This window comes from Juglans microcarpa x Juglans regia, chromosome 6S, assembly GCF_004785595.1.
Source record: "Juglans microcarpa x Juglans regia isolate MS1-56 chromosome 6S, Jm3101_v1.0, whole genome shotgun sequence".
Taxonomy (NCBI): Eukaryota; Viridiplantae; Streptophyta; class Magnoliopsida; order Fagales; family Juglandaceae; genus Juglans; species Juglans microcarpa x Juglans regia.
Window position 1 is genome coordinate 20,714,418 of NC_054605.1, and position 16,215 is coordinate 20,730,632.

General features: G+C 35.2%; 2 protein-coding genes across 2 annotated transcripts; both read left to right on the forward strand.

Annotated features, from left to right (window-relative positions):
- The first annotated feature begins 4,702 nt into the window (after positions 1–4,702).
- LOC121237428 lies at positions 4,703–6,373 on the forward strand. The gene is made up of 2 exons (XM_041134161.1): positions 4,703–5,493; positions 5,840–6,373. Exons 1-2 carry the CDS (start codon positions 4,890–4,892, stop codon positions 6,226–6,228), a joined length of 993 nt encoding a protein of 330 aa, XP_040990095.1. The 5' UTR covers positions 4,703–4,889; the 3' UTR covers positions 6,229–6,373.
- Positions 6,374–10,577: 4,204 nt separating this feature from the next.
- On the forward strand, positions 10,578–11,081 carry LOC121236696. The gene has a single exon (XM_041133126.1). The coding sequence runs from the start codon at positions 10,578–10,580 to the stop codon at positions 11,079–11,081; it is 504 nt and encodes a 167-aa protein (XP_040989060.1).
- Positions 11,082–16,215: the final 5,134 nt, after the last annotated feature.

Genomic DNA, 16,215 nt, shown 5'->3' on the forward strand with positions numbered 1-16,215 from the left:
TTTATGGCATGTGGGTAAGTAGCGTTTGTGATCAACCATGAATTCATTATTGGCTTCTTGCGTGTCTTGCATGTCAGCTTGGTTAGATGCATACTTGATAAATGTGGTCCTATAAAAATTTAAATAAAATGTAAATTTATTTGTTCTAAATATTTCCTCTGTTCAAGTGATCAACAAAATGAAAGCCATGCATATCTGGTCACAAAATGAATACTTGCAGTTAATGATAAATACGTACACATTTGACTTGCTACGAAAAAGCTGGTAGCTAGGCTGCCCCACGTATTTTTTTCCGATTTCTCGTCTTCAACTCTTCCCATTCTTTCCCCAGTCAAACGAGAACAATATCGTTTGGATGTTTTCAGTTTAATTTTAAATTAAATTTAATATTTAAATAAAAAAAATATTTACAATTTTTTTTAATTTAACGGTTCTTTATATGTAGAATTTATAATCTTTTTAACTTTTTATAAATACATCTAAAATTATTTTAATATTTAAATATATTTAAATTCATCTTAAATAAAATTTATAAAATTTATTCTATTATCCCAATTCATTCCTGTTTATAAAAGACTTAACTAGACATAATCTTTCGTATCGGTCCACGCGTCTGGCTTCCCTGCCAATTAAAATCTGACCTTGTCTGATTTGTTGGTATGTACAACATCAAAGTTAGGCACAAACTTCGAACTTGGGAAGAAAGAAAACAAATGGACAATAAAGACCCAGGCCAGAGGCGTTGTCTGTAGGAGGAGACTATTACTTTAGAGTTGAATCTGGAGAACCAACCATCCATCCAGGAAGATGGGTTCTCCATGTACTTGTTCATGGCGTCACGTCTCACTATTCCGCACATTAGACGGTGCTGGTACAGTAACTCTATCTCTATGTTTTGTCTTCTATCTTGAAAAATCACCGCAACTTTATATTACCTGAAACAAGTCCTTTAATTTTTTTAATAATATTATATGCTAATTGGTTTATCTAATTCAAACAAATAAATATACGTACAACGTCAAAATGTTCATGTGCATGTCATTCGAAAATCTTGTCGGAAAATCATATTTTGTATTTTTAAACCACCTTCTCCTTAGTGTTCAGCAGGTATTTGAATCTCGAAACCCTATTTTGTTAGTTGCTTAGAAAAATAAAAAAAATCTTAACTCTTGTTATATTTATTCATTATTGTTTCTGCATAGTTGGAAGTGGTGATCGAGCATGTTTTTTATGGTTCAATTCGGCTTTAATTAGTTGGAAACGTAGGAATATGTTTGGTGGCTGTGCTGAAATGACTCCAAAACACAAGTCAAACTGATCATTTTCGTGCGGTTGTTTCGGACTTAGTTTGCAATAAGGAGAATTTAGTAGGCTTGCCATTTTCCACAGCCCTCAAAATGTTCACGCCAGAATCAGATCTAGATATGCTTTGGACCAGCGTTCTATTCCATCTTGTTTTTGTTATATGTTGATGTCCTCGATCTCTTTTTGCATTTCTTCTACTCAATTTAGTTCCCAAAACAAAATAATTAATATGACCGGCCATGACTTCCAACGTTGTCGCCATCTCCAGAACTCAACCATCCAAATGTATGACTTGGGAGAAGCAGCAATTGAGTACTTCTACGCTATTTACGTACCCAAGACTTGAACATTAAATTCTAATCATTTGGTTGAAACTTGAACAAAACGTGAACAAGAGAGCTGCCACGTATATTATATATGCATGTACGTAGGTCAGTAGTAATAATATACAAGTAAATCAGCTACCAAACATATTATTTGGTAGATCATAAAACCCTTATTATTCACCATGGATATTGATGCACATTGAACATGCGTACGGGTCATGTTTTCTGCCAAGACAATTTTCTTCCACAGCCAACTAGCTCTCATAATTCAGGCAAGTTTGGTGGTCTTAGGATGGTCGGTCGCGATTTCCAGGACTAAAACAAGGACAGCTAAAGAAATGAACTTCTCTTCAACTAATTATTGCTAATTCATATTTTATTCCAATTATATAAACCTAATTCATATTAAAAGTATATCCGTAACTAATTTGTTGTGAGAGAGGATGAGATCATTCACTTAAAATGTGCTTTATAATTTATGGTATGGATAAGTCTAAATTCATCTTAGGTGGTCCCACAAAATTCATTCCACCGTATCAACTCATTACTATTTATAAAGAACTCAACTCACTTTAACATCCAAATAGGATTTATAATATCCAAATAAGCCTTGATACAAACACGGACATTCTCCACAAACTGAGGCATAACATCACATGACCAAACTCAAGTTTACACTCTATCCCTGTGAAATTCTGGTATGGAGTCCGTGGCTCAATCACTTTTATTAGAGTGTAGACATGAAAAAGCTCCATGATTTTCAACATGTTAAATTGTTTATAGGCTGATCGGCGGCAGTAGAGTTTATAACGTAATGTTAATTGACTAATCTTATATAAAAAAGATTGTTTAGTGCTATGTTATTAAAATTGTGTGGCAAAGTACATTTTTTTTTTCTGGTAGATCCAATCACTTCACGTTCTCGTCGTTTTTTTTTTAATTATTATTATTATTATTATTGTCGTTGTGGTTGTGGTCGGCTAGCTAGGTGTGTGCACCCTACAAAGGCCGAGTTCATTTGGGCCGGGAATTCGGGACCCTAAAACAGCTCCGAACTTAACGGTCAAAATAATATAGCCGTTGAGAATGAATACATCTTTCACATTTTTACAAGATTTCTGACAACATCCATCCCACTGCATTATTATGTATTATTTATACTTAAGTTATCATGACAATAAAGAAAAGCGCAAGTGAAGTGATTGCTTACTAAATGTACCCCAACTTTAATACATAATTCAGCATCTCCGCATTAACTCAGTTTTTTGGGTAAATAATCGAATTTACAGTATCTTATGCACCATGGTAGGCGAAAATGGATAAACTTCAAACAACTTATTGCTATATACGCCATGTCATTTGAGTTTACTAGAATTCAAAAAGAATTCTATAGTCTAGAACAAGATAAATATAAACACTTAAAAATAATTCTACAATATTCATTATATATTTAATGATGCTTATCAAAGTATATGTATATAACCCCATCCGACGTTCAATATAATAATGTATTTATATATTGATATTATGTATAATCTCCTATTTAAAAAATTGATATGGTGGATAGAAATTGAAACTTTTCTACGAGTACAAGAATAATTGATAGATACATACAAATATCGTATATTTGAATTTGAATAATGTTTTGTAAAGATCTCTAATAGACGAATTGCCCATTCCATCTTAGCAATACTCTTTGAATTTTGCATGTGTTTATATCAAAACTATTGTCCTCATCTTAGCTTTTCAGCCATATTTAAATTTTTGTTAATCGTACCGATTAGCATGATTGAGATCATCAGATTCAAGTAGGGCTGCAACCTGACCAATCCGACTCATGTATTGGCCCGACTCGACCCGACTCGTCTTAAACATAGACCAAACCGATATGGGTCGACCCGACCCGAGATTGAAAGGGAACCCAAATCGTATACAAATAGATTCAACAAAAACCTTACAAATCCCACTATCCCTATACAATCCGATCAAAACCCAGCATTTGTCGATACAAACAGAACTCATTTTCTCAAGAATTCATGGATAAATGCACAATCAGGCAAAAATTACAAATCCCATGAACAGAATCCTTAAACCACTCCATTCAAATTCCATGAATGCTAATGCTGTCAGACCGCTTCAATTTCTAAGTAGAAACAGCACGAATCGTGTTGCTCTTGCTTTTAGTCTTTGGGCTAGCTTCCTCGTCTTAGGCCCTCTCTTGGTTGCTTCATATAGTTGGTCCTCTCTCATGACCCCTCTTTTTTTATTGGTTGAAAATATTATGGAGATAGCTGGCACCGCGTGGTGGTGAAAACCATAAGAAGAGCGAGTAAAGAAGATCGAAGACGACGAAGAGGACAAGGGCAATGACGGCGTCGAACTTGAACTTGAAGAGAGAGAGGTCGCAGCTTGACTCCTTGAGACTGGTCTTGACGCATTCCATCTTTTTTGTCTTAGATTTCTTGGCGATCTTGGCGGAGGATTCGATTTTCATCATCTCCAGCTTCTTGGCCACGACGTTGAGGCCATCGAAATACTTGAAAGAGGAGAAGATCTGAGGAGAGGCCGTGGGAATAGGTGGTTGTTTGGCAGATAGGAAAGGGCGAGAAAGTGTTTTCTCGAGAGTTCTACGGGTTCAAATTTGACGATTTGAAATGAATTTGAGATTGTTTATAAATTTATAATATCGGTTTCAGCAGGTTCGACCCGCAAGTTGCTCCACCCGTTTTTTTGGTCGGGTCGGGTCGGGTCGGGCCGCATGGAGGGGTCGGGTTTTAACTTTTTCTGCACAGGCCTAGATTCAAGTAGAAATAATTGATATCAAACTCTATCCAGCACCGTATTCATATTTTTCACCAGGCAACGTGGCCAAATGCAATGGAATCCGAATTGTGAGAGTGCCACATGTTCAAAAGCTGACGTGACAAACTGCCAACTCGTCACTCCAGATCACGTATTCATCCACAAGGGAAGGCCAAAGCGCCCCACCCGCACCTTCATTTACCGCTTCTGGTCCAAGAACTCATTATAAAATGCCTTTACTTCAAGCAATCAAATCCATCCATACCTTCTAATAAAAAAAGCCTTTTTCTCCTTTATCTGACGGCCCACGTTTCACCACCACCCCTCCGTTCCATTCTCCTTTATAAATATCCCCCGTTAAGGCGAGAACTTGCATTAAGGTCGCACTTGCAAGTTCTCGCCACTCATTGGATTTTCTTCGAGACTTCGATTCACTCTCGAACATCGCCGGAACAAATGGCGTACATCTCAGTGAGTTCGAGCAATAACTGGACTCTTTCTCTTAAGCTTGTATTGATCTCTACCGGTGTGTTATCCCTAGCTGCGATGTTGAAGCTTTCGCTTCCAGTGGTATCGGATTTCGTTGCCTATGAAATCCCTTCTATTTGGAGCTGTGTGTTGTCATGGCTGAGGCCTCCGTACCTCTATATCATCATCAACTTCATCATCGTCAGCATCCTCGCCTCCTCCAAGCTCCAGCAGAAACACGACGATCTGGCGCCTGATATGCCGGTTGGTCAACCACCTCCGACAAAGGTCTCCGGGATTGTAGTGGATGACACTGTTATTTACGGAGACGGCGTCGTTTTCAGTGAATACGGCTACGTCGGGCAGAAGGTTTCGATTTCTGAGGCGCAGGTAGTGGATACGGAGGGTGTGTGGGAACGAGTGGATCAGAAGAAGGCCGTGAGCGATGAGATGTTGGCGAACAGAGGCGATGAGGCCGGGGAGCTGGAGAGGAAAGATTCGTTGGAGGTTTTGTTTTCGAGTAAAGAGAGAGAGAAACCGCCGGTTTCTACCAAATTCGCTCATCGAAAGCCTCTGAAAGCCAATCCTGAAGGTATTCTGATTTCTCTCCCTCTAACTTTTGATCCTTTTCAAAGATTCTCTTGTTAATGCAAACGGTCGAATGTGAATATGACCGTTGTATTTCGGATCCCAAAAAAAAAAAAAAAAAAAAAAAGGAGAGAAGATGATTGAATATGACCGTTTTATTTGGTATTTTCGGTAGTAACTCCGGCGGTTCGACGGTAATAATTACCCTCGCGTTATGAAATGGAATTATAGCAAAATGAATAAAACTGAAAAATTCAAACTCAACGTTACGAAATGTCTAAATTACCCTCACGTGATTTGAGAAGGTAGTTGAGTTTAGTTGAGTTGAGTTTTTTTGATTCCTTTTGCAGCGGGGAAGGCCTTGAGAGTGTCAAAGCCGAAGAGGCAGGAGACGCTGGAGAACACGTGGAAGACGATAACGGAGGGCCGATCCATGCCGTTAACGAGGCACTTGAAGAAGTCGGACACGTGGGACTCGTACGTGCGGCGTAAACAGCCAGCGGATGAGAACACACCTCCGAAGATGAAAAAATCCGAGACATTCACCGACCGAAGCGGCAACTCGTCGCTGAGTCCGTCGCCTGGCTCGGGGCGACTGAAGAGGGAACCGTCACCGAGTCAGGACGAGTTGAACAGGCGAGTGGAGGCGTTCATCAAGAAGTTTAACGAGGAAATGAGGTTGCAGAGACAGGAATCCTTGAATCAGTACCATGAGATGATACGCCGCGGTGCCCACTAGAAACTTTACTAGAAAACAACCAGTTCAACGTACGTAGAAGGTGTCTTTTTCTTTTTCTTTTTTGGTTTTCTGGGCAATTTGGTAGAATGATAATGCTAGTGAGGCCTGTAAAGGCAGAAATTATAAAATTTGTTCATTTCCCAAATTTTCTTTGGGTAAAAAATTCAAGGGATATTCGGAATGGCAAGAGAGTCGGAGACTAGTGGGCCTGAATCGTGAAGCCGCTTGCCCCTTTCGGAAGTAGTGATTTAGATTTGAGTCAGGGATGTGGGGTGTATTGAGTTTTGGATATTGCCTTTATATTGGCAAAAATTGTTCGAAGCTTTGAATACTGCTGTTAAATTTAATCCAGACCTAAGAATGTTTACAAGACAATATATATATATATATATATATATATATATAAACGTTTTCCCTTTGAAACTAAGAATTTTTAAAAAGGCAAAAACTGATCAAAATGGTTAATGTCCAAAATTCTCGCTCCCTTAATACAAATAACTGTTTCCGAGCTCAATGAAGCGGTGATGTCTTCTTCCCTTCCTAGGATGGAATGGGCCTAGGTCCACCTTAGTTCGGCAGGATTTTAGTTTCCCAGACTTCTCGTTTCCAAAATAAGCCGACCCAATTATTAACCCATATGTCTGTGGGTTTTAACTTGGGCCATCTTCTGGTTTCCAAGTGAGCAGAAAGACAAACAAAAACGGAGTAAAAAATTGGCTAACAAGGACCAGTGCATTTTCCACTTTTAGACGCTCATCGAATCCAGGACAGCAATGACACTTGTGTTGGGCCATGCATATCCCATCTGTTCAATTACGGGGTGCAATAATATAATTTAAAAGAGAAGTATTACGGTTATAAAAATATTTTTAAATATAAATTTATAAATTAATATAATTTTATATGATACATTTAATTTATATTATAATAAAAATAATTTTATAATCTAATATACCACATCAAATCAAGTCAATTTATTTTTATCGAATTTATTTTTAACTAAAGCATTTATCTTAAGATTGGTACTATTTTGCTGCCTGAGTAGTACCGCTCGTTTGTATCGTTTCTTATTTTTTAATTTTTTTATATTTTTTTTAATATATTTAAAAATTTTAAAAAAATAAAAAAATATATTAATATATTTAAAATTATTATTTTTTATTATTAAGTAAAAAAATATATACAAAAAAAATTATGGAGCGATACACTAAAACTGTACATTTTGAACTGCATACAAGCTGTTCTCTTTTATCTATATTAAATTGCACGCGGATGGCATGTGATTCCCGCTTTTAGCAATGGTAAGGGCCCGACCGGATACCGGCGTCTGATCAGCCTAATTATTGTTGTGAAAAGACAGCAACTACCTTCAACATTGTTTGGGATTTTTCTAGTTGGCAAGGACCGCCTAGGTGTCTCCATGGGTCCAATTAATCGTTAGGTGCGCGCGTTAGAGAAAAATAAGTCGTCAGAAACATTTAACTTATATGAAGTATTGCTGTATTTATAGTATTGGTAATGGACTAACTAAATGTTAATATAAATCTTAATTTTAGCTAGATGTGAGAAAAAGTCTTCACATTGGATTAGCTAATGGTCCAAAACTTAAGACTTGATGAATAGTAAATCTTAAGTCCTCTCCAAACATAACTAACTACTATTCACAATGGAAAGTAATATTTAATTATTTCATCACTTCTCTCTCCTTGAATGGTAAAACATGCATGGCATGCACATTATTTCTACTAATTGATAGAGTAGACACATTATTTCTACAAAGCATGAAGATCTAAGAAATATATAAATTGAATTTGCAAAAAATAAAAAATAAAAAATATTATATTATATTATTATTTTAACTTTATAATGGCTAGTCTAATGTGGACTCACCTAGTCAAAAGTTAATATTATAGCCAAAAATTAAGATTCTAGCCAAACTTTAGACTTGACAATGGTTAGACCATTGCCAATGCTCTTATCTATTTTAAGAAATTTAATTTATAAATTGATGGGGGAGAAGGTATGTTATTTAATTTATAAGAAATATATTAAAATTAGTTCTTACAAATTAAATTTTATCATAGATATATTTTCCACAAATATCAAATGGGTTGGGTTCTCAGCGGTCTCCATAACTGAGTGTGATGCACTATCTATAGAACTCTAGCATCTTCCTCGATAATTAGCGGGTGGGTAACCTATTGATTCATGCATCGAGCAGATATGCGTTAAAGATAGTGGAGGATGAGACCACTGCATAGAGATTTACATTGTGTCGATTTTTGGGTATATTTGGATTGTGACATGGTTGATACCCTCTTTAGTTGGAGGGCCATGCTCAACCTGGTGCCCACCCACCCGCGCATGTTCTGTCACACATCTTTAGTTGAAAATGTTCTAGTAACGGTTTTAATATAAATTAAGAAGAAAAAAAAAATCCCAAAGAGAAAGAAGTCACGAGATCGAATTTAAAAATTATATATTATATTTTAATCTTGTTGACCGTTTCTCACAGAGACATCCGTGAGATCGAGTCTATCACTTAAGAGTCTTTGAAGTGGTCCAACACTCTTCCATCACGTTGATAATTGATCCCATGAAAATAGGATCACGTGGGACACGTAAACACCGAAGTTTGATGGAGGCTTCGGCTATAAATACAGTGTTTGGTCCCCAGACTCACTCACTCAATTCCTTTCGGTATTACACCATCTAAATAGAGTGGAGAAGAGTTTGGAAGTGCCAAACACATAGAGAAACGCAGTTGGTATCAGAGAAAGGTTTACCTCTACCTTGATGTTTAAAATCAAAATTCGGTTCATCTATGTTTTTTGGCCGAAATTTTTCAAAATTTTTAAGTTTTGATTTTTAGATGATTTTGACTTGAAAGAAGTTTAGAAATAATTTAGAAATAGTTTTTTCTAAACTTTCTGTGCTTAAAAATGTGATTTTTGAGGTGAAAAATGGTCTGAAAATCGTGTTTTTGCTTGCTGTCTGGAGGTTGAAGACGACCCAAACGACATGTCGTTTAAGTAAGAAATGTTTCATTCAGTAATACTAAACGACACGTTGTTTTCAATTTGATGAAAACGACATGTCGTTTACTTCAGGAGTCTGTATCCCGTATAATGATAAACGACACGTCGTTTTCAATTTGATAAAAACGACATGTCGTTTTGTTTGAAACAATTTTATCCAGTATAATGCTAAACGACACGTCGTTTTTAATTTAATGAAAACGACATGTCGTTTTGTTCATAAGCCATTTAACCAGTACGATACTAAACGACACGTCGTTTATAAGGTTGACAAAAACGACATATCGTTTACATGGCTGTTTTTTGTTTTAAACAATAAGGAAAACGACAGGTCGTTTATATGGGCCTATTAAAAAAAAAAAAAATTTCTCTTCCACTTTTATTTAGATTACTTGAAAAGTGGGTTTTTTTGGGCTCATGCCCTTTGTGCTTATAATTTTTATTTTTTTTAATTATATGTAATTTGGATAATTGTAGTATAAATTTGTTTATTATGCTCATATTTAGTTTGCATGAATTGATTAATTTTGCTTTATATTAATACATGCAATTTTTTGATGAGTATATAGTTTATAACATGAAATTAAATGTTATGCAGTTTTGATTATGCATTTTTTATGCTTATATTATGAATATTTTATGCATAATAATAACATGTTAGTATTAGTTAAAATTATTTAATTCATAATATTAAACTAGTCTTATATAATTTGAATGTCTAGTGATCCACATAATTTTATGTTAATTAGAGAATAGCCACAACATCTTTAATTAAATAAAATTATTATGATTGATTAGGATCACATAAAGAATATTAGACATTAATTGTAATTAATTATACTTAATATAATAAATTTTATCTCCCAGAATTTTTATTATATTTATATTATTAATTAGGATAAAATATCAAGTTATTCATAAATTACCCACAAGAATTATGAATTAAGTAAATAATTTGATAGTTTTATCATAAAAGTCTAAGACAGAATATACATCAAATTATAATATACCCTTTAGAATTATGAATTAAGTAAATAATTTGATAAAATTCTATCACATAGATTAATTGGATCTACTTGAATTAAAAATTTAGCCCACAGGCAATTTTATGTCATTAGATTCAATTTTTAAAGCATGATTTACATTGGTAACACATGAATATTTATTTAGACCTCAATTTTAACGTAAGCATGTAATCTATATGCAGTTACACAACCTACAAATTTCTCTGATATTCGTTATGATATCCTTGAACTTAAGGGAGATAATTACAAAGTCTGGAAGGAGAGAGTTCTTCTTCATTTAGGGTGGATGGACATAGACTATGCTATTAGGAAAGACGAACCACCAGCACTCACTGATACCAGCAATGCAGCAGCCATCGCACTTTATGAGCGATGGGAGCGATCTAATCGCCTCAGCATGATGTTCATTAAGACTAGAATTTCTGCTGGTATTCGTGGTTCTGTCGATCAGCATGAAAAGGTCCGAGACTTGCTAAAGGCCATTGATGAACAATTTGTCACTTCAGACAAGGCACTAGCAAATACCCTAATCATGAAGTTCTCATCCCTAAGACTCACCCGTGTGAAAGGTGTGCGTGAGCACATAATGCAAATGAGGGACAATGTGACTCAATTGAAGAAACTCGAGGTTGAAATGTCAGAGTCATTCATGGTGCACTACATCTTGAACACCCTCCCGCATCAATATGGACCGTTCAAAATCTCATACAACACACATAAGGATAAATGGTCAATTAATGAACTCATGACCATATGTGTTCAAGAGGAAGGAAGACTGATGATGGAATAAGGTGAAAGTGCAATGTTGGCAACGCATGGAAGGGGCAAATCTCAAGCCAAACTGAAAGGAAAATGCAAAATACCTCCCCAATGTGGTATTAAGAAAGATTCCAAGTGTTTTTTCTGTAAAAAGAAAGGACACATGAAAAAGGAATGATCCAAATTCCAGAAATGGCTTGCAGACAAAGGTAATCAATCCTCACTTGTTTGTTATGAATCTAATATGATTAATGTCAATATTAACACATGGTGGATTGATTCTGGATCAACAATCTACACTTCAAATTCCTTGCAGGGTTTACAAAACTTAAGGAAGTCAATGGGAAGTGAGTGAAGCATCTTATCAGGAAACAAGATGGGCTCGCATGTGGAAGCTGTAGGAACTTGTTATTTAATTTTATCTAGTGGTTTTGTTTTAAAGTTGGAAAAGACCTTTTATGTTACAAGTTTCTCTAGAAACTTGATTTCAGTTTCAAGACTAGTACCTTTTGAATATTCCTTTAATTTTTTAAATTCAACATTCAGTTTATTTTATAAATTCGATTGTGTTGGGAATGGTATTTTGTCTGATGGTCTTTACTGCATTAATTTACAAAACAAAACCATTTACGATTCAATGCATGTTCACACTGGCACTAAAAGATGTGTTATTAATGATGATTCCTCTAAATTATGGCACTGGAAATTAGGTCATGTCTCCGTAAATAGAATTAAAAGATTAGTAAATGAATGGGTACTTAATACTCTGGATTTTACTGATTTTGAGACTTGTGTGGACTGCATAAAAGGAAAGCAGACCAACAAGTCAAAGAAAGGTGCCAATAGGAGTTCAGAAATATTAGAGATCATACATACTGATATAGTAGTCCAGACATGGACTCACATAGTCAGAAATACTCCATCTCTTTTATAGATGATTACTCACGATATATGTATCTCTACATGCTTCATAACAAGAACAAAGCATTAGATGCCTTTAAAATCTTTAAGGCTGAAGTAGAGAAATAATACGATAAGCAAATTAAGATCGTGAGATCAGATAGAGGTGGAGAATATTATGGTAGATACACAGAGAATGGACAAGCACCTGAGCCATTTGCAAAGTTTCTTCAAGAGCATGAGATTGTTGCCCAGTACACCATGCCTGGTTCACCGGACCATAATAATGTAGCAGAAAGAAGAAACCGAACATTATTGGACATGGTGCGGAGTATGCTTAGCAGCTCCAATCTTCCTAAATCATTGTGGGCTGAAACACTTAAGACGGCAGTGTATATATTAAACTGAGTTCCAACCAAGACTGTTCCTAAAACGCCATTTGAATTATGGAAAGGTTGAAAACCGAGTTTGCGACATATGCGCGTTTGGGGATGCCTGTCTGATGTGAGAATTTATAATCCACAAGAGAAAAAACTAGACCCAAGGACTATTAGTGGGTATTTCATTGGATATGCTGAAAGGTCTAAGGGTTATAGATTTTATTGTCCATCTCACAACACTAGGATTGTGGAATCAAGAAATGCAAAATTTCTTGAAAATGACTTGATCAGTAGGAGTGATCAAACCAAGAACATAGTTTCTGAGAATGATCATTCAGAATCTCAACTTTCCACCTCAAGTGATAGAATGGTTATTGTTTACAATACCCCTCAAGTGCAAACTGGTGTTGAACAACCAATTATTGACATTCCACAAGCTGCTGATGACGTTTCAGTAAATCAAGTAGTTCAAGAGTTGCCAACAACTTTTGAACAACAAGTTGAACCACATACTTCTCAGAAAGATAATGGTGCAACATTAAGAAGATCTATTAGAGCAAGGAGATCAGCAATTCCTAGTGATTATGTTGTGTATCTGCAAGAATCTGATTATAACATTGGAGCCGAAAATGATCCCGAGTTCTTTTCACAAGCCATGAGTTGTAAAAAATCAGAATTATGGTACAATGCCATGAAGGAAGAGATGAATTCTATGAAGAGTAATGAAGTATAGGATCTTGTTGAGTTGCCTAATGGTGTAAATTAGTAGACCATTTTGACTTAGAGTTGCAACAAATGGATGTGAAAACAACATTTCTCAATAGAGATCTAGAGGATGAGGTTTACATGAAACAGCCTGAAGGATTCTACTCTAATGATGATGATCAATTGGTTTGCAAGCTCAAGAAATCCATATACGGTTTAAAACAAGCATTTCGACAATGGTATTTGAAATTCCATAATGTAATTTCTTCATTCGGTTTTATAGAAAACGTTATGGATCAATGTATATACCAGAAGGTCAGTGGGAGTAAAATATGTTTTCTTGTTTTATATGTGGATGGCATTTTGCTAACAACCAATGATAAGGGTTTGCTGCACGAGGTGAAACAATTACTCTCTAAAAATTTTGATATGAAGGATATGGGTGAGACATATTATGTCATTGGCATTAAGATCCATAGAGACAGATTTCAAGGTATCTTGGGTCTGTCTCAAGAAATCTACATTAATAAAATTTTAGAGAGATACCGAATGAAGGATTGTTCACCAAGTGTAGCTCCTATTGTGAAGGGTGATAGGTTCAATTTGAACCAATGCCCAAGGAACGACCTTGAGAGGGAACAAATGAAGAACATTCCATATGCTTCTGCTGTCGGAAGCATAATGTATGCTCAGGTCTGTACAAGACCTGACATTGCATTTGCTATAGGAATGTTGGGACGATATCAGAGTAATCCAGGTTTAGACCACGGGAGAGCTGCAAAGAAAGTAATGAGATACCTTCAAGGAACCAAAGAATACATGCTTATGTATAGACGAACGGATAATCTGGAAGTAATTGGCTACTCAGATTCTGATTTTGCTGGCTGTATTGATTCACGCAAATCAACATCAGGATACATATTTTTTATGGCCGGTGGAGCTATATCATGGAAGAGTGCCAAACAGACTTTGACTGCCACTTCCACTATGGAAGCCAAATTCGTCTCTTGTTTTGAGACTACTTCACATGGTGTATGGCTTAAGAGTTTCATTTATGGGCTTAGAATTATGGATTCGATCTCTAGGCCATTGAGAATGTATTGCGACAATTCAGCTGCTTTTTTATGGCTAAAAACAACAAAAGTCGGAGTCGGAGTAAACACATCGACATTAAATATTTAGCCATAAGGGAACGTGTTAAAAAAAATAAAGTGGTCATTGAGCATGTAAGCACTAAACTAATGATCGCTGATCCTTTGACTAAGGGCATGCCACCGTTGAAATTCAAGGATCATGTAGTGAACATGGGACTTAGTTTCATTATGTAATTTTTCATTGTATGAACAATGTTATTTTAATGAAATTCATAAATATTTTGATGTTTTTTCTCATATTGATGTGCATCTTAATTTAAATTTTGAGAAAAATTTATCTATGTTGAACCAAGAATAAACATAGGGTTTATTCATTAAGAAATTGTTCCCACATAAATTATAATGTTTAAAGAATAAATACATAGTAATACATGGAAGGTAATACTCGTCATTAGAGGACCTATCGTCATGATTCATGTATTTATTACTTAAATGGAGATTATAGATGGGTTTAAGATGAAATCTTTGATTAGGAATGTAGACCAAGTGGGAGAATGTTGACCGTTTCTCACGGAGACGTCCGTGAGAACGAGTCTATCACTTAAGAGTCCTTGAAGTGGTCCAACACTCTTCCATCATGTTGATAATTGATCCCATGAAAATAGGATCACGTAGGACACGTAAACACCGAAGTTTGATGGAGGCTTCGGCTATAAATACAGTGTTTGGTCTCCAGACTCACCCACTCAATTCCCTTCGGTATTATACCATCTAAATAGAGTGGATAAGAGTTTAGAAGTGCCAAACACAAAGAAAAACGCAGCAAAATAATGAATGGTATCAATTATAAGATTAACTGATATAAGGTGTCGTTTGGATTCGAAAATGAGTTGAGATGGGTTGTGAATAGTAGTGAGATGAGTTATAAATAGTAGTAAGGTTTGTGAGTTAAAGTTGATAAATAGTAATAAATAGTAATAAGATGAGTTGAGATGGATTATGAATACAAACCAAACGTTAATCTTAGTGAGTGGGTAACTATTCTTGAGAGTTGAGATCCAAATCCTTTCATTTCTATATTAAAAACTTTTTGGCTAGTACTTGGATGAACAAGGCTGAGGTGTACTTGACCGTTTCAAATTAAAGGATAAAAAATGTATTGATTTTATTTCTTGTTCACATGATGCATGCATGAACTCCAAATCATAAATTAGTGGTTGTTGAATAAGCAGTCAAGGTTTTCTATAATTTTAATTCCAATTTTATAAACTATAATAAGACTCCGTTTAGATATTAAGAATATCTCAAATAATACGTGGATAGTAATAAAATCGTTCGTGAATAATTTATGAATAGTAATAAAGTAGTATGAAAATATCTAGTTGTATTTCTAAACAAACCAAAGAGAATATAATAAAAAGGACACCCTTAATAAGGGGTACTATTGTCCTATGGTTTCCAACATTTCAAAGTTCCCTCCCTCTATCACATTATCCCTTTCCGTTCACCAATTGTTGACATCTTCGAATTTTTTTTTTTGTAAACATATACATGGCATAAAAAACAAATCAAAGGGGCGCCTGGCCACGAGATTCATTCTCTTATCCTGCCCGTCACGTTGAAGAACATTATTTGGGAGTTAAAATCAAGAGGAACGTTAGATACAGTTTTGAAGGATGTAAGTTTTATACATTCAATTAAAAAAAAAAAAAAGATCTATCATTAAAAAAATAAAATTTTCATACGACTTTTATTTTTATCCACTTTTTTAAAAGGAGTGTGCGAGATTTAACATTTTAAAACTGTAAATATCATTTATCAACTAGCTAAAACTCATTGCCTTGAGCCATCTTTCTCAACTTCCATATATATATATATATGTATGTGTGTTGTATTATGATATTGATATTTAATTATAGCTACCACTTTTTTGCAAAATGTATAATAATTTCATCTCTAATCACTCATTTATCTCAAGCTTGTCTAATTTCTTGCTAAATTCAACCTTTTGTTAATAATAGGATTTTTAGTGTATATTAGTGTAATTCTCAGATGATAAGACAAAGAAATAACATGTCATCTAAAT

Bases quoted from the DNA above. Each gene is read 5' to 3' on its own strand.
- LOC121237428 (XM_041134161.1), top strand. From the start codon at position 4,890: ATGGCGTACATCTCAGTGAGTTCGAGCAATAACTGGACTCTTTCTCTT. The intron at 5,494-5,839 runs GTATTCTGATTT...TTCCTTTTGCAG, and splicing joins TCTGAAAGCCAATCCTGAAG to CGGGGAAGGCCTTGAGAGTG.
- LOC121236696 (XM_041133126.1), top strand. From the start codon at position 10,578: ATGGACATAGACTATGCTATTAGGAAAGACGAACCACCAGCACTCACT.